The following is a 24,436-nucleotide window of genomic DNA, read 5'->3' as shown; positions in this document are numbered from 1 at the left end:
GGGTTCCACTGGTCACCCCAAGAGGAAGCTGCCGTAAGCAAGTGACTGTCCCCCACTGGCACGGAGGCTGGAGCCCAGAGGGGCTCGGTGGAGATAAGGGTCCCCCCTCAAATGCGCCCGTGAGCCCTGGGGTGGACGTCTGAAGCTGCCACAGGGGGAGCCAGGCCCATGTCCCATCAAGGCCAGTGTGGCCTGCTCAGGCTGGCCATGGGTCTTCCCCACCCCACTGCTGACTTCTGCTTTCAGCAAGAGATTCTGGGGCCACCCCAATCCTGCGGGCCAAGCCAATGATCTGCCTCCAAGCTACGTCCCTTCCTCATCCACAAAGGCAGAGACCCGGCCGCCCTCCTCAGCCTCAGAGCCTTGCAGACCCCCCCCCCCGCAGAGAGGCACAGAGGCTGGGGCCAGACAAGGAAGGGGACAGCAGTGCCCAGTAGGGGCCTAAACCAGCCTGAGGGGCAGAGGCTGACTGCCTCTCTCCTGGGAGCCGAGGCTTTCCCCTGAGGCTGCCTCCTGGCCCTGGCATTCAGAGGTTGACTGCCTCTCCAGGTGGAGGCTCCCCACAGGAACCATGGCTAAGAGCCGCTGATGGGCCTCTTTCTTCCGCAAGGCATTCATCTACCCCCCCCCCCGACCTAGGCCCAGATTGCAGTAGCTGGCCCACCCCATGGCACTCAGCAAAGGGCCCCTCTCCCTCCGTCCTCTGACCAGGCCAACCCTCTCGGAAGGGGAGGCGGGGGCGTCCATCAAGGGCTGCAGCTGGCCCAGAGGCTCCTCGCCCTCCACCCTCCGTCTGTGTCCTATCATGGCCCCCCCAGCCCCACTGAGCCCCCAGCGGCCAGGCTCAGGGTCCGCCTTTAGCAGGGGGAGGCCAGAGGGCGGGGAGTGAACATTCCCCACTGGGGCTGGCTGGAGGCTGGCATTTGGAAAACGAGGCCATCTGGGCACCCTCGCGAGGGCATGGCTCATGCTCTGGCATTCCTCTTGCAGCTGTTGTCTCCCACCCTGGCAGGTGCCGCATGCCAGCCTGGGGCAAAGCGGCAGAGAGGCAGCCTTGTGGCTGGGCCAGGGGCCAAGGGAGATGAGGGTGCCCAGTCAACCAGCTCAGGGGGCCACTGAACAGCTTGGCACTCCAACCCGCCCAGTCCAGTGGGGCCTGCTGTGCACGGAAGCGGGGGCTGCTCCCCTCAATCCGGGGCAGGCCACTGGGCAGGGCCAGATCTAGAGATGCGGCAGCCCCACCCAAACTGGGCCCATCTCCTCTTGCGGCTGGGGCTCGGCTGGACCCAGGAGGTGCCAGCCACTCCCTGTGCTGCTGAGGCTGGGGGGGGGGGTTGTGCCCATGCCTCTGAGGGGCCGAAGCTCCCTCCCCACTGGGCCCCACCCTGAGTTGCTGCAGGGGAGGGGGGCTGGCTGCCACAGCTGAGTTTTGTCACCACTGAGGATCCCTTTGCCCAGGGCGTCTTCCACGGCCATGATCCCAGGGTCCTGCCGAGAGCCAAGAGTTGGGTCTGGAGCTTTCCTCCTGGATCTGGGGAAAGAGTCCCAAAGTGGCTTCCGCTCACCTTCCCTTCCTCTCCCTCCAACAGACACCCTGCAGGGAGGGGAGGCCCAGAGAGCTCTGAGAGGGCCATGATCCTCAGCTGAGGCCACCACACCAGGCGGTCTCCCCAAGGGTGGCCACGGGTTTAGGGGCACTTTGGGCAGCTGGGACGAGAAGGGTGCGTGAGTGGAGGGGAGGGGAGCAAGACCAGTGGTAGTTGTACACCATCGCCATGCCAATGTGTCTGCTCTGAATCCAGGAGGCCCCGAGTTCTAGTTTGGCGGCAAAGGGAGAAGCAGCCCGGCCCAGCCGCTGGCCCTCTGCCCATGCACCCCTCTGTCCCTCTATCTCCCTTCCCCCGCCTGGAGGGGGGGGGGGGTTGCGGCCAGTCCGCCCTCCCGGGGTCCTCCCGGACGTTGCGCCCCGAGGCCGGCTGCCTGCAAGGCGGGTTGCCAGCCGGGCGGGGGAAGAGCCTGGCGCTTAGGGGCGGGGCGTGGGGCCGCGATGCCGTCGGGGCCGCCCCGGGAAGCGGCCGCCCCTGCCTGTCCTCCCGCGGGCTGGAGCGCCCTTCCCCTAACGGGCCCGAGCGCGGCGGCCGTCCGCTGGAGCGTGCGCGCAATTGGGGCTTCTGTGCGCGCCCCTCCGGCCGCCCGCCGAGCAGAGGAGGAGGAGGAGGAGGAGGAGCCGGAGCCGCCAGCGCCAACGCCGCCCGGGCCACAGCCAGCCGCAGCCGGGGCCACAGCCAGCCGCAGCCGGAGCCGCAGCCGTGCCAGCGCCGCCGGGCCAGGTGAGCGAGCGAACGAGAGGGGCACGTCGGAAGGCAGCCTCGGGCGCGGGAGGAGGGCCCGGCGCTGCCCCTGGCCCCTGGCCCCTGGCCCAGTCCCCCGACCCGGGTTGCCGGTGCCCACGTGCGCCCGCGGGGCTGTTCTGCGGGGCGCGGGGGAGCTGGACTTCGGGGGCGGGCTCCTCGCTCTTGCGGCGCCCTGCGGGGCGGCTCTGGGGAAGGGGCGCGGGGGCCTGCGCCGGAAGCCCTGCCGCTTGGCGCAGCAACAGCAGCAGAGGAACAGGGAGGGGGGACCGGCAGCCCGGGGGTGGGGGGGGGCGGCAAGGCAAGGCAAGGCAAGGCAAAGGAACGGGGGGGGGGCGCCTTCCCCCAGCTCCCAGGAGAAGCGTCACTGCTTTGCCAGCGGATGTCCAGAAGCAGAAAAATGACCCGTGGGAGGGGGGTCTTCTGGAACGGGCGGGCGGGCGGTGGGCAGCTGCCTCGGTGCCCGGCCTGCCAGTGCTTCCGGCTGGGCTTCCCAAAGCCCCCTTTCTGGCCTGCAGGAGAGGCCTCCTGCCCGGGGCAGTCTGACTCCTGGGGCGGGGAAGACACTCTGCACATGCCCCGAGGCAGCAGGCCCTTCGACTGCACAGTCTCCCATCAACAGCCGGGCCCGGGAGCCGGAGCCGCCCTCCCCCGCTCCGGGCTCCTCTCTGCGGGGCGCAGGGCTGCTGCCCAGGGTCCAAGGCAGGCACACGCCAGGCACTGGTGGAGATCCGGATACATGGTGGTGGTGGTGGGGGGCGCTGGGGCTGTGCCTCCCCCATGATACAGAGCTTGCCTTGCTGAGGGGAGACCCTCGCCCAGCCCCAGGGCCCAGAACAGGAGGTCTCTCAGGTCTGCTGCGCTCCTTCCCCGGCTCAGAGAGAGCCTTTCTGCCGGCCCTGCCTCGGCTGCCTCTTTCTCCCCCCCCCCCCGCCCCATCTTCCTGGGTCCCGGAGGGAGGGAGGGGGGAGGAGGTCAAGGAGAAGGTGGGCAAGTAGGCACCAGGAGGAGGGGGTGGGGTGGGAGTTAGCCCACTGCCTTGCTGGAGCCAGGATCCAGGGGATAGCCCAGCAATGGCTGCTCTCCATTCTGTGGAACCGGACACAGTGGGGGGCTGTGGGGATAGAGTTGTCGCAGCCTCCTCAAGCCCCTTGTGAGGTTCCTCGGGGCACAGTCCTCTCCCCCACTCTGTTTACCACCTTCATGCGCCCTCTGGCCCAGCTGGACCAGAGTTACGTGCTGGGTTGTCACCAATATGCGGATGACACCCAGCCGTCCGGACTCCCTCCCACCCTCCCTTGATACTGTTGCCAGTTGTTTGGAAGCCGTAGCTGGAGGGCTAGAGCAGAGTCGCCTGAAACTCAACCCCTCCACGAAGGAGGTCCTGTGGCTGGGCAGCAAGGTGATGGAACAGAAAGGGTGCCCACCCACTCTGGCAGGGGTGCAGCTCAGCAACTCACCCTCAGGCAACTCCCACTCTAGGGAGGCCCTGTGGGTCCTCGGGATGCTTGGCCACGGTCATCCCGACTGACTTCTGCAACATGGGCCTACCCTTGTCCCCGACCCAGAAATTGCAAGTGGTGTAGAACGAGGCTGCCAGGATCCTCACTGCGAGGGTCCTTGGGGGGCCCATATCCAGCCTGTGCTGAGGCAGCTGCATTGGCTGCCAGAGAAAAGGAGGCTGAGAGGGGACATGACAGTCCCCTTTAAGTATTTGAAAGGTTGTCACTTGGAGGAGGGCAGGATGCTGTTCCCATTGGCTGCAGAGGAAAGGACAAGTACAATTATATAGGCTAGATATTTGGAAAAAAATTTTCACAGTCAGAGTAGTTCAGCAGTGGAATAGGCTGCCTAAGGAGGTGGTGAGCTCCCCCTCACTGGCAGTCTTCAAGCAAAGGTTGGATGCACACTTTTCTTGGGTGCTTTAGGATGCTTTGGGCTGATCCTGCGTTGAGCAGGGGGTTGGACCAGATGGCCTGTATGGCCCCTTCCAACTCTAGGATTCTATGTGGCCCTGATCTAGGTTCTAGGGCTAACCTGTAAAGCCACCTGCAATCTGGGACTCATTTCTCTGTGGCACCACCTGTCTCCTTGGACCACCCGCAGGGCTCTTTGCTCTGCAGGTGCGACTCTGTTGGAGGTCCCCAGCCAAGGGAAGTTTGCCTGGCCTCGACAATTTTATTGTAGGCAGGTCACCCTCCAGGAGCCACTGTGTGGGAATGGCAGGCTCCAAACTGACTAATAAATAAAATATTAAATAAATAAATTCGGCATCCACGCCCCCCCCCCCCCTTTTCAGGCAGAACTCCTGGCTGCTCCCCCCCCCCCCGTGTGTGTGTGTGTGTGAGAGAGAGCAATCTGGGTAAGGGGCTCCAGGTCTCATTCCCCTGTGTGTGAGAGTGTTTGGCCACAGTCTCTTCCCGTTCACATGGTGGGCAACAGCCCCCCTCCACAGAGTTGCCATCCTCCAGGAGGATGCTGGAGCTCTCTGATCTCTGGGCTACAGAGACTACAGAGGCCAGAGAATGGGGAGGGTGGGCTCTCGGCATTCCCCCTCCCCCACCTTTCCCTACTTAGTCTACCCCCCCCCCCCGGTCTCCAGGGCTTTCCCAACCCTCGCCCTTGGAACAGGGGTGCTGCCCCCAATGGGTCTGCAGCCCCCTGGGGGGGTGGGGGGGCACAAGAGCCTGGTGGCCCCTTGCGATTGCAGCGGGTGGGAATATCCCAGCCAATTAATCCTTCTTGGGTCTTCAGGCGCTCAGGGCTGCTTCGGAGCCTGGCCCAGCTGGGAAGGATCTGCCCCTGTCTCTCTTTGCCCTGCTCCCAGCAGATGGGAGATGTGGGGTGTTCTGGCCACTCACCCCAGGGGTGTTCCCTCTCAGAGGTCACTTAAGGGTCGGTCCTCTTTGCAAGCCCTTCTGCCCTCCAGGCCAGCCCTCTCTGCATGCGGGGGGGGGGGGGGGGGGGGGGCTCAGCCTGTCTTATCTGACCCAAGAGCCATTGGCTGAGCCTTCTGATGAATCAGGTGGTCTGGGGGCTGTGAGACCAGGACAGCTGAGGGTGCAAGCCCTCCCTCTGACTCACAGCCCCGCCACACCCAGGCAAGTTGCACATCCTGAGGCTCCATGGGCCCCACGAGGGATGGTTCTCATGAGAAGGACGCCAGCCCGGGGGTCCCTCCACAATTGCCAGATGGCAGCCCAGTGCACAGCGGTGGTGGGAGTGAGTGTGCCAGGTCCCACCCCCCACCCCCCCAGCCTCTGCATGGCATGATCCCCCGATCCTCTCCAGGGAGGCTGTCTGGAGGAGGAAGTGGCTGCACAAATCACGTGGGCATGGAACTGGGGTCACCATGGGTGGGCAGGTAGTTGTGAGTGCCCTGCATTGTGCATTAAGGAGGTTGGACCTCCTGACCCAGGGAGTCCATCCCCACTCTAGGATTCTGTGAGTTCCCACGGCCGCTTCCGCTGCACAGTTGTCTGGAGAGATACCCCAGTGGTGAGGGTGTGTTTGTGCTGGCTTCTGCTCTGCCCTCCTGCCCGCCTGCCCCGCACCCTCCGTGAGGACCAGGGGGCACGCGTGGGTCCCAGGTTAGCACGGCCGGGGCTGCAACAGAGGCAGCCGTGTGTGTCTCAGGCCCCTGCGTGTGTCCAGGTCGAATCTTCCACGTGAAGGGGTGCAGTCCTTGGCTCAGCAGACACCCTCCCTGTCTCCCCTGCTGTCGGCTTGCCAGCAGCCGCAGGGGGCAAGTGGTATTGAGATGCCAGGCTGCATTGGGGGCTGTCGCTTCACATCCCCTCCGCCTGTGCCTGGGATGGGCCTCCTGAGTGCACAGATAGGACAGGGGGGGGGGGCGAGAGCTTGTCAGGACGAGAGAGAGTGCCCTGGCAGAGTGGTGCCCCAGCCCCTGCATGGATTCCGACAGGCTGGCAGGAGCAGAGGGAGGGAGGGAGGGAGGGAGGGGTTCCCTGGTCCCCTCCGCCAGTGTCCTAGCATCACGCTGGACATCAGAGCCCAGCCTTTCAGGGGGGAGGCAGCCAGGCTGGAGTGGGAGGGGCAAGCCAGAGCCAGAAAGGGCCAGGTGCTGGGCAGGACAGCCCCTCTGAAGACCATGCCCCTCCAGTCTGGGGAAGCGACCAGGCTCAGGGGCAGGAAGATAGAATCATAGAATCACAGAATCATAGAATTGGAAGGGGCCATACAGGCCATCTAGTCCAACCCCCTGCTCAACGCAGGATCAGCCCTAAGCATCCTAAAGCATCCAAGAAAAGTGTGTCTCCAACCTTTGCTTGAAGACTGCCAGTGAGGGGGAGCTCACCACCTCCTTAGGCAGCCTATTCCACTGCTGAGCTACTCTGATGGGTGGACCCTCGACATGCCGGGTCCTGTGTGGGGAGCAATCTTGTCCTTTGATTCCTCTCTGGAGGGGGTACTCCAGTGGCACATGGAAGAGATGCAGCTTCTGTCACGGGAAGGCCTGTGGGGGCAGAGATGGGCAGGGGGCTTGAGGAACTGCTGAGACGGGAGGGGAAAGGGTGGCCCAGATGGGGCGGTCCTTCCTTCCTTCTCCCTCCAAGCTAAAGGGTCCTAGCCTCTTTAACCTTTCTGGTAGGGAAGGTATTCCATGCCCTTAGGATGCTTTGGGCTGATCCTGCGTTGAACAGGGGGGAGGACTAGATGGCCTGTATAGCCCCTTCTAACTCTATGGTTCTGTTAATTGGTCCTTTTGAATTTCCCAGTCTGTTCCTGATCATTATTGCAGAGAATCTCTTCCGTCCTAAAAATTAGCTACTGGGACAGGATGCAGTTGTGTGTTTGCAGTTGCCGAAAAGGGGGTGGCATCAAGCCCAGAGCCCTGTTCCCTTCCAGGGGCAAACGGCTCTGGCAGAAGTCAGAGGAGAGGTTTGCCATTTCACCCCTCTGCTTGAATTCTGGTCAGTAGCCCTGGCCGTTCTACTGCGGACCAGGACAGCTGTTTTCTGGAGCGTGGCTGGCATGTCACAGCTAGAGGGGCAGAGAGAGACAACCCAAAAAGAGACATAGGATTTTATTCCTTTTGGGCAGGAAGATCAGGCTGAACCCAGAGAGGGACGGACTCTGAAAAGGGTTTTTTAAAATCCTTACAGCACAAAGCACCTGCCACAGATCTTTTTGAGAAGGGGTGGGATGGAAATCCAGACATAAATGAATAAAGCTCTCCTCTTTCAGCTTTAAGCAGGAAGGTTCAATCCACGAAGGGCTAAACCTTTCCAAAGAGTCCTCCTCGTGCACCAAGGGACAAGAAAGAGGCAGGCTTTAAGGATTTCTAACCTATCCTAATTAAAAATTGCTTAATGATAAAGTTTGGATTTGAGAGGCTTGAGTGTTTTCACCTTTTCTTTCCGCTATAGACCCTCTTGGATATTCTTTTTATTTTTGTTCATTGTAAACTTTCTTAGAGTTTCTCAGCTTGAAGTGCGACCTCTGTAAGTGCACCAAAGAGTCGTAAAGGGGAGGCCGGGTGGAGAGTGCGTTCTCCGTCCCCGAGGCACGAGGCCCAGCCCGGCAGCAGAAGGGACCCTGGGCAGGGCCCCTGAGCAGCAGGGCCGATTCTGGGGCTGGGCTGAGACCTGGAGGGAAGGGGAAGAGGAGCCAGGCTGGTGGGTTGCAAGAGCATCATGAAGGAGCAGGATTAGCGAGGATCCTCCTTCACAGTCATCCCTGTTATTGTGTGCACATGAGGGAGTGGGAGGCTCATGCATCTGCGCCGAAGCCCCCAAGGCTGTGAGCTGAGCTGCAACTTCCCAAAAAGGGCATGTGTGTGTTTTGTGTTAAGAAATGAGCCTGCCGCTTGGCAGAGGGCAGGGGCTGAGAGCCCAGAGCCTCCCTTGCTTTGTCCCAGGGGCCCAACTTGGCAGTGGGGAGGCGCCCCGGGCAGACTGGCCAGGCTTGGGAGGCAACCCTGCCACATGGCATGGCTTTCAGGGCCCGGGATGGCACGGATCGTCTCAGGCCACCAGTCCCTGAGGCCGTGGTGCGCACCTGATCCCAGCCGAGTGAGTGAATTCCTCCTTGGCACCACTCCACGTGAACCCGTGCATGCCCCCCCCCCCAGTCGCTGCAGGAGTTGTCTGCCGCACACTTAGTGCAATGAGAGGGCTGGAGCAGAAAGCGTCACCTGGCAACTTCTCTCTCCCTGCCTGTCACATTGATCATACAGCGTCTCCTCTCTGACAGCGCTCAGGGTGAGGTCTGGGCCCCTCTTCCTTCCTTCCTTCCTTCGGGAGGGAGGGAGGGAGGGGGGAGGGCTGGGCGCTGAGGACGGAGGAGTCCTTGCTGGGGAGGTCTTCTTGGGAGAGGAGGGGGGCCCAGTCGTGCCACGGCAGGCAGGCAGGCAGGCATCTCTCTGGAGCTTTGTCACAGAATGGTGGGCTCCCATTTTTAGACTCCCCAAACCAGCCAGCCAGCCCGTGGCCCAGCTCCCTCCACGTGCAGCTAGAGGCCAGCCCGGAGTTCCTGAGTGCGCCTTCCCTCCCTCCCTCCCTCCCTCCCGCTTAATCTCCTGCATGGGGTGCTTGGGGGAGGGGATGTTAAAAAGGATGGGTTGTGGCCGAGTGGCAATTTCACAGGCCTCAGAGGTCAGATGTGCAGCTGTGTCCAACAACGTTCCAGAAACGAGGCTCTGTCCTGCTGAGGTGCTGTTCCCCACCCCATCCCAGCACTGCTTTGTAAGGCTGGCTGGTGGCCCTCGGTGGCAGCAGGATCTGCCCCCCCCCCCCGCATTCCACCTTCCTGGGTGTACAGGCAGAAGGGGTCTCCCCAGCACGGCCCCAGCATGGATGTGCCTAGGTCTTGCCCGATATCCTGGCAGAGAAGTGTGTGTGTGTGTGTGTGGAGGGGTGCCTTCCTCTGGCCTCTGTGCATGCCTGGTGCTGCGGAGGGAGCGTGGGAGGCTGCCTGGTTGCCCTCCTGGGTTGGGCATGCTCCTGCACGGAGGCAGGTGGGCCCTTCCAACTCTATGGCTCTGTGGCTCCCCTCTTGGTCAAGGAGACATTTGTCTAGCTGCCACAAAAGGCGCACGGTCTTGATTGGATGCCCACCGTGGTCTGGCACAGCCCAGGCGCTTCGCGGCTGGCCAAGAGGCCGAGGGCAGCAGGTGGGAAGGAGCCCGGCTGGGCTTCTGATTCGTGGGTTGTCTCCATTTCATCCTCACACCTGCCCTCCCCTTGGGAAGGGAAGCTGGCAAAGGAGGGAAATCCTTGCTTCTGTCTTTCTGTGCCCACTGGCTTTGTGGGGGGACCCCCAGCTCTCCCTAGGCACAATTTTATAAACGCTTGGTCATGTCATGTCTCTGCCAGCAGTCGCTTCCGGTCCCAGCAGGGAGAGCTCTGGACCCAATTACAATTCCATGTACCCACCTGGTCTGACTCCATGGGACAGCAATTCTGCCACAGCAGTGGTGTTATAGGTATGGCATTTGGCAGACTCCCTGGGCCCAGCGGTGCCAGAAAGGGGGTGGGAAAGCTTTGGACTGGGCGCTTGCAGTGGGGGCGTGCGTGCATGGGGGGGGGGACCCAGAGCAAAGCAGACCCCTCTGGGGGGGAGACCCAGAGCAAAGCAGACCCCTCTGAGAGCGGCTGTGATCTGGTTGCTCTGAGCTCTAGAAGCCCGCCTGTGGGTCGAATCTCCCTGGAGACCAGCCCCACAGCCTCTCTTTGCTTGCACAAACATTGCTGCTGAGAGCATGCCTGATGTGCCCTTGAGATGCTCAAAAGGCTTCTGCAAATGCCAGATTCCATTCCCATGGTGCTCCTTTTGGCTGCCACTGCCCCCTGCCCCCCCCACCCCCCCGTGTTCAGGAGGCCAGGAGTCCTCCTTTTCCTCCTCCTCCCCCTCCAGCAGCCTCTTGCTCCTGTGTTGCTGGGAAGGGTCCCTTTGGAATGCATGGGGCAGCATGCCCTCCCCTGCAGCCACCTCACCGCAGCGTGCAGAAGCACCGTGAGCATCCCAACCCCCCCCCCGCCCCCGTCCATGGGCCTATTCTAGTGCAGAGGTGTCTGCAGCTGGCCCTGCACAGGCACCTCCCGAGGACACCAGCCTGCAGGGGGCTCAGCCAGCAGCCAACCAGCTGCCTCCAGGAAGCCCCCAGCCCCAGCAGGACGGCTGCCACCCCCTCCCCACCCCACGCCCACCCCCACATGCTGTGCTCCCAGCAACTGGGACGAGGGAGGCCTGTGGCTCTGGACTGGGGGGGGGGGGAGTCTGAGCTGCCGCCATCCTGTCAGTGCTTCTAAGCTAGTGTGCAAAGAGCATTTAATAGTGGCCAGGGGGGGGGGTGTTGGGTGCGGGGGGGGGGAGAGGGAGACTGTGAGATGTTTCTTTCTGGAGCAGATGGTCACAGGCAGATGGATTTCGGTCACGGAGGCCCCTCAGAATGTCTGGCTTCCTCCCTGCAAGACGAAGGCAGTTCTGTCCATGTGCAGAGTGTTTCCTCCTGAGCGACAGGCCCCTCCCCCCTGGGGTCAGGGAATGGCCTTGAAGGCCAGTTTGAGCCACTCAGAATGAAGGCGCCAAGAACCGGGGACACCCCTGCGGGCCGGTGCAGCCCCCGCCCCCTCCCCTCCGCCAGGGGGAAAACTATAAAACTAAAGTTTTAAAAATTCATATTGTTGCAAATGTTTTAAATTCATATTCATATTGTTGCAAATGTTCCCACCGTTTCTATGTGAGACATCACGGTGAGGGGCGGTATCTAAACTGAATGAATGAATGAATGAATGAATGAATGGCTACTTAACCTGTGATTGGCAGGGGTCAGGCTGAATGGCAGCCTCCCCTGACCCTCTTCCTTCCCCTCCCCAGGTGCTTCCCGACTGTGGCTGCCGGATGTGGAAAGAGGGACCAATGTGGGTTTTCTTCGTCCTCGTGGGCCTGCCCTCCCTGAGCTCCAGGACGCCCCTCGCTGCGCTCCGCCTCCCAGCTCCCTCCGACAATGGCTCCAGTCCTGAGCCCCAGAGCCTCAGCAGCCCCTCCCCAGCCCTGCCGGTGACCCCCATGACACTCTCCCCCCGCAGTGAAGCCCCAGCCCTGTCCCTCAACCTGGGGCTGAATTTTAAGATCAAGGTGCGGAGTCAGGGGAAGGGCCCGGTGGGCGAGGGGCCGAGGGGGGCCACCGCAGACCCCGGATTGCCCCCTGCCCACTCCCAGGCGCCGGGCAGTCGCCTCTGGGCAGAAGCCCTGGGCGGGTCTGGCTGGTTGGGCCCCGGCCTGGCAGAAGAGCTTCCTTCTGGCCCAGGGGGATGGACTTGGGAGGGCTCTCCAGGGCCTGCTGAGCCCCACCTCCTGGCCTCCAGCCCCACAGCCCAGCCCCCCTTGACACTCTGGCCCAGGCTCATCAGGAAGGGGCTGGCTGTGCCCGCCGTCGCAGGGGAGGACAGCAGAGAGTTGGAGTTCAAGATCGACATTGACCTGACGGCTGGCATGGGCAAGGAAGTCGGACTGGCACCCAACGGCAGCGGCCCAGGCCGGCCCCTCCCTCTCCTGCCGGGCCTCCGGGTTGGAATCGCTGAGTTGGCCGGCAAACTGCGAGAGGCTCCTGGTAAGGAGATCTGCCCGGGCAGAGGACTTGCGGGGGGCTGACCTTCAAGCAGGGGGGCTCTTTGTGAATGCCTGGCCCTAGGGAGAAATCCAGGAGGGGACCCAGAATCATGGCCTCCCTCCTGCCAAACAAGGGATGGCTGCTAACCCATGCAGGGGGGGGGGCAGGAGCCCCTGCTGCTGCAGGCAGAACTCAGACGAGGCCCGCAGGCCTTTTCCTTGACTTGAGGCATGCTCCAGCCTCCTCTGCAGAACTCAAGGTGGCTCATGGCAGAACGGTGATCCAAAACATGCAAGAAGAGGAAGTGGAAGAGGAGGAGGAGGAGGAGGAGGAGGAGAGGAGGAGGAGGAGGAGTTGGTTCTTATATGCTGCTTTTCTCTACCAGAAGCTCAAAGGGGCTTACAGTCACCTTCTCTTTTCTCTCCCCACAACAGACACCCTGTGGGGTGGGTGAGGCTGAGAGAGCCCTGATATTACTGCCTGGTCAGAATAGTTTTATCAGTGCCGTGGGGAGCCCAGCTGGCTGCATGTGGGGGTTGGCAGAATCGAACCTGGCATGCCAGATTAGAAGTCCTCACTCCTAACCACGACACCAAACTAGTGTAGAAGCAATATGACTCAAACCCCCATCACAGAAGCACATTAAGGGCCACAGTTTAGATTTCTAAACTCCACCTAGGCTGCCAACAGATAAGAACTGAGCCAGGCAAATGCTGCCCTGAATAAAACCGAGATCAGCGGGATCCTGCAGAGCAGCAGAGAGGCAGCCCCAAAATAATGCTGGGCCCTCTCTGGTGTCGCTGCTTTGATTGGTGGAACAGTCTTGTGGCCTTAATTCCCAGGCCAGAGCGGGTGGGAGAAGAGTCCTCCGGAGACTCCAACCTGTAGGGCTTCAAAGCACAAAAATGCCACCTTGAATTGGGCTGGGGTGCAGATTGGTCACCACTGTAATCACATGCTCCTGTTAGCTGGTCCTGACCAGCAGTCTAGCCCCAGCATTTTGCACGAGCTGCACTTTCTGAACATTCTTCAAGGGTAGCCCCACAAAGAGTGCACTGCAGTAGGACTAGGAGTTAGGAGTTAGATGAGCAGGGCAGGAATCCCACCACCGACCACCTCAGGTGAGGCTCAGACGGTGGTCAGACAGCGACCCTCGGTCCCAGTGTGGAGCCCCGGCACCCGGTGCAGGCTCCACCCCAGGCCCCACCTGAACCCGGAGCAGCCTCTTCCAGGACCCCGCGGTGGAGAAGCCGCGACCCCCTCCAGCACCTTGTCCAGGAATGGGGACTGCAGGCTGGCCAGAAGGCCTCCAGCTCAGTGGGGCCCAGGGAGGGCTCTCTGCCCCATGCCACGCCACTCAGCCAGCGTCCCTCGGGCAGCTGGGGCAGCCAAGCTGGGCAAGGGGTGAGAAGCGCCAGCTATTAACTGGGGCCTCGCTCTCTGGATGGGGGGGGGAGGTTAGTGAGGCCACCGCAGGACGAAGTCATGAGACGGAGTGCGGGGGGGGGCCATGGCTGGGAGTGTTCGGTGTGCCCCTCTCGCTTTCCAAGGGGGCTGGCTCTGCCACGGGGCCTTCTGGGCCACCTTTACCCCTGGCGAGAGGCAGAACGAGAGCTGCGTGGGCAAGGGAGGGGCCTTGTGCTTTGGGGTCCCTGAGGACGGACACCGGGGGGGGGGGTGTTTCCCGCCTGCCCAGGGCTCTGCCTCCCACAGATTCCTTTCCTCCCCCCATTCTCTTCCCAGACCTCCTTGGATCCAGGATTCCTCCAGTGACCCGGGAGGCACCGGACTGGAATGCCACTGAGAGCACCTGGGAGCCCCCCAAGGGTGCCTTGGAGCCAGGTGAGCGGCAGGAGCAGCTCCTTCGGGGTGCTGGGGGAAGGATCGTGCCTGTCCGGTGCAGCAGCAGGAGGGAAGGAAGCAGCGGAGCCCCAGGCGGGGTGGGGGGAGGCCAGGGGAGCAGGCATCTCTCGGAGGATCTGCCTGAGTGGGTCGGGCAGCAGCCAGGAATGTGGCCGGACTGGGCTGGCCAGGAGGGTGTGCAGGCTGCTTGTGTATGGGGCAGGGTCTGCTTTCCAGGCCCCTGCCCTTTTGGCCTATTTGTGGAAGGGCCACCGTTTATGCCGAGGGTCCAGAAAGGAATCACAGAATCACAGAGTGGGAAGGGGCCTACAGGCCATCTAGTCCAACCCCCTGCTCAACGCAGGATCAGCCCTAAGCATCCTAAAGCATCCAAGAAAAGTGTGTATCCAGCCTTTGCTTGAAGACTGCCAGTGAGGGGGAGCTCACCACCTCCTTAGGCAGCCTATTCCACTGCTGAACTACTCTGACTGTGAACATTTTTTTCCTGATATCCAGTCTATATCGTTGTACTTGTAGTTTAAATGGCAAGCCAGGTGTCCTAACATCCCGGTGGGAATGGTCAGCAGAGAGAGATTGGGAACCAAACCTGTGGCGGGACTCTGGCTCAGTGTCAGAGCCGCTACTGCTCATGTGCAAGGGCCCAGGGTCAATCCGCGGCTTCTCCAGTTAAACCGGGCAGGGGGGGGGGATGGGAAAGACCTCTGCCTGAGACCCTGGAGAGCTGCTGGAGAGCCCATCTGAATGGACAAGAACAGCCCCGATGGGGCCCCGATTCATTATAAGGTGACAACAACAGGCCCAATTCATTATAAGGTGGCTCCTGTGGCCGTGTCTTCCAGGCAGCCTCCCCAGCTCAAAGCCAATGGGCAAACCCCAGATCCCTTTTCCCGCTCCCCAGAGCCATGGAGTGGGAAGGGGCCAAACCGGCCTCCTAGTCCCACCCCCTGCTCAGTGCAGGATCAGCCCTCCCCCTCACCAGGGGGCCCATTGGCCGGCTGTGGCAGAATAACCACAGGGGCACAGTGAGGGACCCGCACCCTCAGATCTGGGGCTCCCAAGCCGTGAGGGGCTTTCCTGGTCGTGACCAGCCCCTCAGCTGGGACTTGGGGGGGGGGAGCCCGCTTGGTGGAGAGCTGTGTTATTCAGTGGATAAGAGCAGAGTCCGCTCCTTTGTTTTCCTGGAGGGCCGACGGTTCCAGGACCGGGGGGGGGGGGTGATGCCAAGGGCACGTCCATTCCACGTGCTGCTTCCGAGGACTGTGATGTCACCAAGTGCTGCTGAGGAACCGCGGAATGCGCGTTGAGTTTCAGAATCGGACTCAGGCCGGCCAAGATGGATGTCACCAGCGCTCCGCACCAGATCCCTCCAGAAATGGCCCTCTACGCGGAGAGGCACCGCATCTTCGAGCTCATGCAGGCCCTCATGGAAGCGCTGCTCATCTACCGCCCCCAGGACCCCGTGGATTTCCTGATTGGGCACCTGCAGAAGGACAGCGACGAGGTTCCCCGGGTCTTCATGCTGGGGCCGCCCGCCTCCGGCAAGACCACCATCTCCCGCTGGCTCTGCAAGCACCTCAGTGCAACCTACCTTTGCCCGCAGGACCTCATGCACGACCGGAAGCTGAAGAAGTCCCGGGAGGTCCTGGCCTGCCTGGCCCAGCAGGAGCCCCTTTCGGATGAGCTGTGGGCCTCCCTCCTGGAGGAGCGCTTGTCTGCCGACGACTGCGTGGACATGGGCTGGGTGCTGGACGGCTTCCCGGAGACCAGGGACCAGGCCCTGCTGCTGCAGGGAAGGGGCATCGCCCCACGCCACGTCATCATGCTCTATGCGCCCGACACCGTCCTGGTGGAGCGGAACCTCGGCAAGCTGCTGGACCCCTTCACGCACGAGGTCTACCACGCCACCTTCGACTGGCCCATCGACTTCATGGTGCAGAGGCGCCTGGTGGCCCCGGAGGGCATCTCGGAGCCAGCCACCGCCAGCCGCCTGCTGGAGAGCCACCGCCACCTGCCCGGCCTCCTCCAGGCCTATGCCAAGAGCCACAAGGCCATCGATGCCGACCAGCCCTGCGTGGACGTCTTCGCCCAGGCCCTGAGCTTTGTGCAGAGCCGCCCGCCCTCCAAGGCGCCCTTCCTGCCCCGCGTCATCCTCCTGGGCCCCCCGGGCAGCGGCAAGCGGCTGCAGGCGGCCCTGCTGGCCCAGAAGTACGGGCTGGTGAGCCTCTGCCTGGGGGACCTGCTGCGGGAGCAGGTGGCCGGCCGCACCCCCGTGGGCGAGCTCATTGCGCCCTTCTTTGAGAGCGGCTACCCCGTGAGCGACAGCATCATCCTGCGGGTGCTGAAGGACCGCCTGGGCCGGCAGGACTGCCTGAGCCGCGGCTGGGTGCTCCACGGCTACCCCCGCGACATCGACCAAGCCGCCCTCATGAAGCACACCGGCTTCGAGCCCAACCGGGTCTTCTTCCTCAGCTTGCCGACGGAGGTGGCCCTGCAGCGCCTCTGCCAGTGGGCCACCGACCCGGTCTCTGGGGAGAGGCACCACAGCCTCTTCAAGCCGCCCGCTGACCCCGAGGTGAACCAGCGCCTGCGCCGGAACCCCAAGGACCGGCCCGAGCGGGTCGAGGTGAAGGCCGACCTCTACCACCAGCAAGTGAGGGAGCTGGAGGAGTTCTACGAGGACGGCATCCCCGTCAACGCCGACCAGGACCCCTACACCATCTTTGAGCACATCGAGAGCTCCCTGGTCAAGTCCCTGCCTGCCCGCGGCCCCTGAGCCCCGGAGGGGGCTGGCAGGTGGTGGTCCTGATCCGCACTCCAAGGACGGGGCGGGGCAAGGGGTGGGGGCACCCAGAGAAGAAGAAAACGTGGGAGTTTATTTAGGGAATAAAAAGTTGGGCTTCCCAGCATGGTCTGTTGCCGCCGCCCCCTTCGTCAACCAGGGACCCCTGCTCCCCATGGAGGGGCTCCCCTCCCCCACAGGTCCCAAGGCCGGGGACTGGCTGTAGTTGCTCAGTTTAGCTCTGCACGTTCTCAGAGGCAGCGGTGGGGGTGGGGAATGCCCGGCCCTTTGCAGGGAGCTCTGAAGCTTCCCCTGGCGTGAGGGTGACTGATGTCTCCTGGCACGTCCCCTTCCATTCAGCTTCCGCTGCAGGGCAGGGCTGTTTTGTCTCCAGGCCGTTGGCCCCTGCAGCCCACCGGCACCCCCTCACTGCCTGCTTGTTCCAGGGCTGGACGGGCACTTGTTCCAGGGCACTTGTTCCAGGGCTGGACGGGCTGCTGGCCTGATGCAACGTGGCCTCTCGGACGCTCCGGTGACCTTGCCTCAGTGGAGGGCCAGGCCCCCTCCCATCCTTCCCACCAGCACTAGAAGCTGGGGGGCTCTCAACCCGCCCCCAAAGGGCTCGCACAGCCCAGAGGGCCTGCCCCCTCCCCTGGCGCCCCAAAAGGCAGCGAAAACACATGGCCCCTTCGGTGCAGCTCTGCTGGGGCAGGCCTGGAGTCTCCTCCCCTTTCTTGTCTGCGCTGGAGGGGATCGTGGCCCCCTGCCTTGCTGGTCATCTGACAGTACAGAGGCTGAGCCAGAGGTGCTCCAGGCGGGCTGCCCAGAAAGGGTGGGGGTTTGCAAAATCACGGGAGACCCAAGGGTAGGCCCGAGGGAGGAGAGGGAGAGGGTCTCCGCAGCGGGTGATGTCCCAGAGGCCACCCGCCAGGGCAGCCGACTCCCCCACAGAAACTGATCTCTGCTGCCCGGGCATCTGGTGGAATTCCAGGAGACCCCCCCCCAAGCTGGCTCCTTGAGGCCCCCAGTGTGGGAGAGCGGGGGGGGGGAGGGGAGGGATTTTCTTTCTCTGGTGGCTTCCAAAGGCAGCTATGTTAGGGCATCTGGCCAGGGACCACCCTCCTTCAAGGGGAGGCCGGGGGGGGGGGCCCTGATGGACAGCACTGTTCTGCAGCTGCCCCAGCTTTGGGGGGCCCCTCCCCCTTCCCCGCTATTGCCCTCCACGGTTGGCCTCCCTCCCTCCCTCCCTCCCGCAGCAGGCTGGGCCTTTTCAAGACAAATGTTAAGTGCCATTTCATCCATGGAGTTCTCTGGGGCAGGGGTGCTCTGCCTTCTTGGTGCGGGAGGGGGGGCTTCTGGCAGTCTGGCCCTGCTTGGAGACCCCCTGGGGGAACCTGGGGTTGGGACCCAGTGTGACACAGCGGGTTGGGCCAGATTGTTCACTGGCCTGATCCAGCCTGGCTGCTCTTCTGTTCTAACAGCTCTTGCTGCCTTGAGTGTGGTTGGGGAGGAAGCCCATAAGAGACGGGGCAGGAGAGAATGAGGAAGGAGCATCAGTTCAGTTGCCCTGGCAACAGCTTGAGCATCCCTCCTCCTCCTCCCCCGCCTCCGCCTCCTTGCAAAATGAGGGGTGTCTGCCAGGCACCTGCCAGATCGGCACGCCTTGAGCTCCCCGGACGAAGGAGGAGGCCGTCCGTGTCCCAAACGCTCTGCTGCCAGGGGCATCCAACAAGACGCCCAGCCATCTCCCAGGGAGACCCTGGCTGCGAGCGCCAGGGCACAAACAAACAACAACAACCCTCCGCCCTCTCTAGGGCAGCCCATGCGACATCACTGGGTTGACTTCACACGGAGGGAGGGGGGCTTTTTGCCACAGCACCCCCTCCCCCCCCCAGTACTATTTAATTACCAGACTGAAACAGTCCTGACCCTGGAGCAGAATTGATTTCTCCAGCTTGCCAGGCTGAAGGACAAGACACCCTCCCTCCCACCCACCCACCCACCCCTCCCTCCACACGCACAGACAGCCCTGCAGCTGCTGGGGGAGGGGAAGGCAGGTTCGGCCCACAGGTCATGGTCTTCTGCCAAACCTGCACACCACAAAGCTGGCAACCCCAGCCCCAAAGCCCTCCCCTCACCAACAGTTCTGTACCTTTCAGAAACATCAACCCAAAGCAGCTCAATTTAAACTACATGAATTTATGCTACTGGCTAGAGATCAGGAAAAAATATTCTCAAGGTCAGAGTGGTTCAGCAGTGGAAGGGGCTGTCTAAGGAGGTGGGGAGCTCCCCCTCACTGGCCGTCTTCAAGCAGCAGATGGACAGATCCTGCTCCTGGATGCTTGAGGCTGATCCTGCACTGAGCAGGGGGTGGGAATAGATGGCCTCTATGGCCCCTTCCCACTCTGGGATTCTAGGAGTCTAGTTCAGCAGTGGAAGGGGCTGCCTCAGGAGGTGGAGAGCTCCCCCTCACTGGCCGTCTTCAAGCAGTGGCTGGACAGATCCTTCTCCTGGATGCTTGAGGCTGACCCTGCATTGAGCAGGGGGTGGGACTGGATGGCCTGTGTGGCCCCTTCCCACTCTAGGATTCTAGGAGTCTAGTTCAGCAGCAGAAGGGGCTGCCTCAGGAGGTGGGGGCTCCCCCTCACTGGCCGTCTTCAAGCAGCGGCTGGACAGATCCTTCTCCTGGATGCTTGAGGCTGATCCTGCACTGAGCAGGGGGTGGGACTACATGGCCTGCATGGCCCCTTCCCACTCTAGGATTCTAGGAGTCTAGTTCAGCAGTGGAAGGGGCTGCCTAAGGGGGTGGGGAGCTCCCCCTCACTGGCCGTCTTCAAGCAGCGGCTGGACAGATCCTCCTCCTGGATGCTTGAGGCTGATCCTGCACTGAGCAGGGGGTGGGACTACATGGCCTGCATGGCCCCTTCCCACTCTAGGATTCTAGGAGTCTAGTTCAGCAGTGGAAGGGGCTGCCTAAGGGGGTGGGGAGCTCCCCCTCACTGGCCGTCTTCAAGCAGCGGCTGGACAGATCCTCCTCCTGGATGCTTGAGGCTGATCCTGCACTGAGCAGGGGGTGGGACTACATGGCCTGCATGGCCCCTTCCCACTCTGGGATTCTAGGAGTCTAGTTCAGCAGCGGAAGGGGCTGCCTCAGGAGGTGGGGAGCTCCCCCTCACTGGCCGTCTTCAAGCAGCGGCTGGACAGATCCTTCTCCTGGATGCTGGAGGCTGGTCCTGCCCTGAGCAGGGGGTGGGACTAGATGGCCTGCATGGACCCTTCCCACTCTAGGATTCTAGGAGTCTAGTTCAGCAGCGGAAGGGGCTGCCTCAGGAGGTGGGGAGCTCCCCCTCACTGGCCGTCTTCAAGCAGCGGCTGGACAGATCTCCTGGGTGCTTGAGGCTGATCCTGCATTGAGCAGGGGGTGGGACTAGATGGCCTGTGTGGCCCCTTCCCACTCTAGGATTCTAGGAGTCTAGTTCCGCAGGGGAAGGGGCTGCCTAAGGAGGTGGGGAGCTCCCCCTCACTGGCCGTCTTCAGCAGTGGCTGGACAGATGCTTGAGGCTGATCCTGTGCTGAGCCAGGGGTGGGGCTACAAGGCCTGGATGGCCCCTTCCCCTGATAGGACTCTATCCCATGAGTCCAGGAGCACCCTAGAAACCAAGCAGGCTTTTGCGGCATGAGCACTGGAGTGTCAAAGCTCCCTTTGAGCATAGCATGGGGCGGGGGGGGGGCAGGATAATCTCAAACCAGGCAGAGGCAAACAGGCTTTGAGGAGAAGGGCCTGCAGCCCAGTGGAGCTAATCCCTCCCCATGGCTGCTGCAGACATCAGGGATCCAGGGGCTCTGGGCCCAGGCTGCCTGGGCCACCTGGGGCAGAGGGAGGAGATCTGTTTTCTGGCTTCACAGGGAGGGGCTAAGGCAGGGAAAGGAACTCTGAGGCCCCTGGCTCAACCCCCCCCCCTCCCCAAGGCAAGAGGAGATGCCTGAGACTCTGGGCAGACAATCCTGACCCCCTGACGGCAGCTTGTGCAGCCTGCCTGCCCACTCTCCCCCTCCCCACCCTCCCTTGCCAGCCGAAGAATGGGGTGAATTCCATGAAAGGGGACTGCACCGTTGATTTCCCAATGTTGCAGATAAGAGAAAAATGAAACCAGCAGGCCAGACTGATAAGTCTCACAGCCACTCTTGTTTGGTGGATAAATCATATAATTTCTGGGCAATCAAAACTTCAATGATTGCCACTGCGGAGTCTGTAATCCATTTAACAGTGATGTATTAAGACGTTTCTCTCGGCTTTAAGCGCTCTATCTTGAGGCACTTTGACTCCTACCTGCCCCGAGTGATCTGGAGGCACATCCTGAATTAAGGTGACCAGAATGTCCCACTTTTGGAGGGACGTCTGGGGGCACCTGGCTAATTGTATGTTGAAATGTCATATATATATTTTTAATTTCTATTTGTGCATTCTATGAAAATATTTGTTGCTCCATATAGACCAAATTTTTAATCAATATACCCCCCCCCCCCGGTCAATGGTGTCCTGCTTTACCAACGTTAAAATCTGGTTACCTTGCCCTGAATGCACCGGCGCCACTGCTCGCCCTTTCCCGTGGGCCTGGCGCCTCTGAAACCGGAGGGGGGGGCGGGGGGGGGGGCCAGGCACGAAGCGGCCACTGTTCTAAGCCACAGACCAGGAGGAGGCAAACGGGGCGTGTCGCAACGTTTTCTTAGAAACGCTGGCGGCCCGGCGACTAACGCAAGTTCCCCTCCCCTCCCCTCCCCACCTGTCCCCCTGCAGGCCCGGAGTCCAGCAGCCCGGCCGCCTCGCCCGGGAGCGGCGGTGCCTTCGTCGCCCTGCCCGGCTGCCCGCCCGACCGTCCCGAGGACTGCGGCTCGCCCCTGCTGCTCCTGCCGACGCCCGGCGCCCCCGCGCTCGCCTCGCTGCTGGCGCCCGGCCTGGCCCTGCCCGTGCCGCTGCCGTCGGACTGGGGCCGCGCGCGGGCGGCCTGGGGCCCGGCCTGGGAGGCGCACGTCTACGGAGCCGGCGCGCTCTTCGCCCTGCAGGCCCTCCTCGCCCTGCTGGGCCTGGCCCTCCTGCCTTGCCGCTGCCCGCCCGGCGGACGCCTCCTGGCGCCCATGCAGCTGCTGCTGGCCGGGGCCGGCGCGGCGCGGGCCCTGCTGCTGCTGGTGCTGCTGGGCGAGGCCTGCGGGCCCACGGGGCCCTGGCCGCCCCTGGCCGCGCGGCTCCTGCACGAGCTGCCGCTGCCTTGCATGACGGCCGCGCTGGCCCTCGCCTGCCTGCTGCTGCTGGCCCGCCGCGGCCCGGCCCCGCGCCACACGGCCGCCTGGCTGCTCCCCCTGCTCGGCCTGCACTTCGCGGCGGCCGCGGGCGCCGTCCTGGCCGCTGACCGCCTGCCGCAGGCGCCCTTCCTGCTGCTGGCGGCGCGGGGCCTCTTCGCCCTGCTGGCCGCCCCGCTCTCCGCCGCCCTGCTGGCCGCCTGCTGCCTGGCCCGGCCCGCCGCCGCCGCCCCCAAGGACACCGCCTGCCCGGGGCCCCCGGCCGCCCCCCGCTGCTGCCGCCGCGCCGCCGCCCTGCCCGCCGCCCTGGGCGGCCTGCTGAGCGCCGCGCTGCACGCCTACGGCCTCCTGCACGCCCTGGGCTACGGCGTGCGCGCCGAGCTCCTCGGGCCCTGGCCCTGGTGGGCGCTGCAGCTGGCCGCGCGGCTCTGCGAGGCGGCCGTGGGGCTGCCCCTGGCCGCCCTGAGCCTCTGCGCCCTCGGCGCCGCGCCCTCGGCGCCCTGCTGCGGCTGCTGCGGCGCCTGCCTCTCGGCTGAGCGCGTGGCCGCCAAGGCGCAGAGCCTGCCCCGCCACTTCCCGTGGGCGCTGGCGCAGCCCGAGAAGCTGGCGCTGGGCGAGGCCCGCGGGCCGGCCGACTACCTGCCGCTCTGCGCCCTGCCGCCCGACGGCGCCCCGTCCCTACTCAGCCTCTCCCTGGAGGGCGGCGACGCGGCGGCCGACCCCACGGCCGACTTTCGCCCGCCCTCCCCCATCGACCTGCGGCGCAGCATCGACGAGGCGCTGTGCAGCGAAGGCCTCCTCTCAGGGAGCGGCCGGGCCGGGTCCTTCTCCGCCGCCAGCACCCTCTCGCTGCGCCTGGCCCGGGCGCCGTCCTCCGACAGCCACCTCTTCCGCACCGCCTCCTGCGTGGAGCTGGTGGCGGCCGAGCCCTCCCCGCACGCCGCGGCCGCCACCTCCTCGCCGGAACGCCGGAGGGGCAGCGCCGCCGCCGCCGCCTCCCCCGACGCCCCCAGCCCGGCCGGCAGTGCCTCCTCGCCGGAGCGCTGGAGGGGCAGCGCAGCAGCCGCCGCCGCCGGCTCCCCCGACGGCCTCCGCCCGGCCGGCAGCACCGCCTCCGCGCGCCCTGAGGCCCGCTCCCCGCCGCCGCCGGGTCGGCAGTTCTGGGCGCTGCCCCCTGCCTCGCAGGAGTCCCTGGCCTCGGTGGGGCGGCAGCGCGGCGGCGGCGGCGGCGGGGCGGAGGCGGCCCTCCTGCAGGAGGAGTTCCTGGACGTGTGCCGGCAGATCGACGCGCTCAGCGTCTGCAGCGACACCATCGACTTGTAGCGGGGCTCGGCGCGGGAGCCCTGCAGCTCAGCTGCCCCACAGGATCGGGGGCGCCGCTGAGACCGCTCTGTCCTGCCCGGCCCCAGAGGCCACGTCACCGCGACGAAGCAAGGACTCGGCTCCCCGCAGAGTGGCTGTCGCGACCCCCTGTCCTGTGCGGGGGAAGGGAGACCACAAGCGGCCCCATAACTGCACTCCCCCCCCCCCATCCAGCCCCGTCCCGCCCGCTCGCTCGCCCTTTTTGAACTTCTCCGCCGCTGCAAGACTGCGGCCCCGTCGATGACCCAACCGAGGACTCGCCCCGGTCCCGTGTCCTGGAAGGAACCGCGAAGGAAAGAAGGGGGGGGGATGTGCGCGAGCGTTTCCTCCTCTCCTCCCCCAGCCCAGCCCAGCCCAGCCGGGGGCAAGGCGGGCGCAGAGTTTTATCCCTTAACTTATCAATAAAGAGGATTTTACGTATGGGCGTGCCTTCCTTCCTCCTGCAGGGAACGGCTGTGCCCCTCTGTGCACTGTGTTTCGGTGTCTGGTGCAATTTGATGGCGCTGCTTTTCACCCTGGGGCACCCCTTGAGACTTTGGGGAGGGGCCAGTCAATGAGCCCTATACAGTAAACCACTGGTCCCCAACCTTTTAAGCACCGGCAACGGGTCAACCCCTGACAATTTTACTGAGGCCCAGGGAGGGACGTTGCCACCACCACCACCTGAGCCCTGCTCCACTTGCTTTCCCATCGGCACTCCTGACTCCCTGCAGCTGCCCAGTGCCACGCTGAGGGGGAACCCAACCATGGCTGTGGGAATCACTTGGCGGCCACTGGAGAGCACCAAAGGTGAGCCAGCGGCAGAGTGGCAGGGCAGCCTCCAAGGCAGCAGCCGGGGAGGAGGACGAGGAGGAGCCGTGGCCTGGTACCGACTGATCTACGGACCGGTCCTGGTCCCCGGACCGGGGGTTGGTGACCACTGCATTAAACAATTGCCTAGCACATGGAGAGACAAAACCTACAAAGGAAAACTGACCATTTGGTGTTCCAAGTCATCAGACCAGAAGAGAGCCCTCCGGTCCAGCACTTGTCCAGAGACTCTGGAGTAAGAAGACGGGCTCCTAAAGCTGGTTAGAGGACAAGAAACAGAGCAGGACTCAGAGAACCTGGCCAGGGGTGGGGGTGGGGGTGGGGAGCACAGTGCCCCCATTTCTGGGGATGACAAAAATCAGGAAAGCTGCTGGATCAGTGATGGCTGGGCTGGGC

At 63.5% G+C, this 24,436-nt stretch overlaps 2 protein-coding genes across 5 annotated transcripts; both read left to right on the top strand.

The window, feature by feature from the left end:
* Positions 1-1,996: 1,996 nt before the first annotated feature.
* PRRT4 (proline rich transmembrane protein 4) lies at positions 1,997-23,647 on the top strand. Of its 3 annotated transcripts, none has more exons than XM_077340597.1 (5): positions 1,997-2,330; positions 9,692-9,798; positions 11,193-11,928; positions 13,672-13,770; positions 21,369-23,647. In XM_077340597.1, exons 3-5 carry the CDS (start codon positions 11,217-11,219, stop codon positions 23,189-23,191), a joined length of 2,634 nt encoding a protein of 877 aa, XP_077196712.1. In that variant the 5' UTR covers positions 1,997-2,330; positions 9,692-9,798; positions 11,193-11,216; the 3' UTR covers positions 23,192-23,647. The 3 variants fall into 3 exon arrangements, with proteins under 3 accessions (XP_077196712.1, XP_077196710.1, XP_077196709.1); XM_077340595.1 differs by having other exon boundaries at positions 9,689-9,798; XM_077340594.1 differs by lacking the exon at positions 9,692-9,798.
* Positions 15,065-16,641, top strand: LOC143838764 (adenylate kinase 8-like). Of its 2 annotated transcripts, XM_077340601.1 has the most exons (2): positions 15,065-15,943; positions 16,019-16,641. In XM_077340601.1, exons 1-2 carry the CDS (start codon positions 15,125-15,127, stop codon positions 16,562-16,564), a joined length of 1,365 nt encoding a protein of 454 aa, XP_077196716.1. In that variant the 5' UTR covers positions 15,065-15,124; the 3' UTR covers positions 16,565-16,641. The 2 variants fall into 2 exon arrangements, with proteins under 2 accessions (XP_077196716.1, XP_077196715.1); XM_077340600.1 differs by having other exon boundaries at positions 15,068-16,641.
* Positions 23,648-24,436: the final 789 nt, after the last annotated feature.

The sequence above is a fragment of the Paroedura picta genome, chromosome 5 (genome assembly GCF_049243985.1).
Source record: "Paroedura picta isolate Pp20150507F chromosome 5, Ppicta_v3.0, whole genome shotgun sequence".
Taxonomy (NCBI): Eukaryota; Metazoa; Chordata; class Lepidosauria; order Squamata; family Gekkonidae; genus Paroedura; species Paroedura picta.
This window is presented reverse-complemented; position numbering and strand designations above follow the sequence as displayed.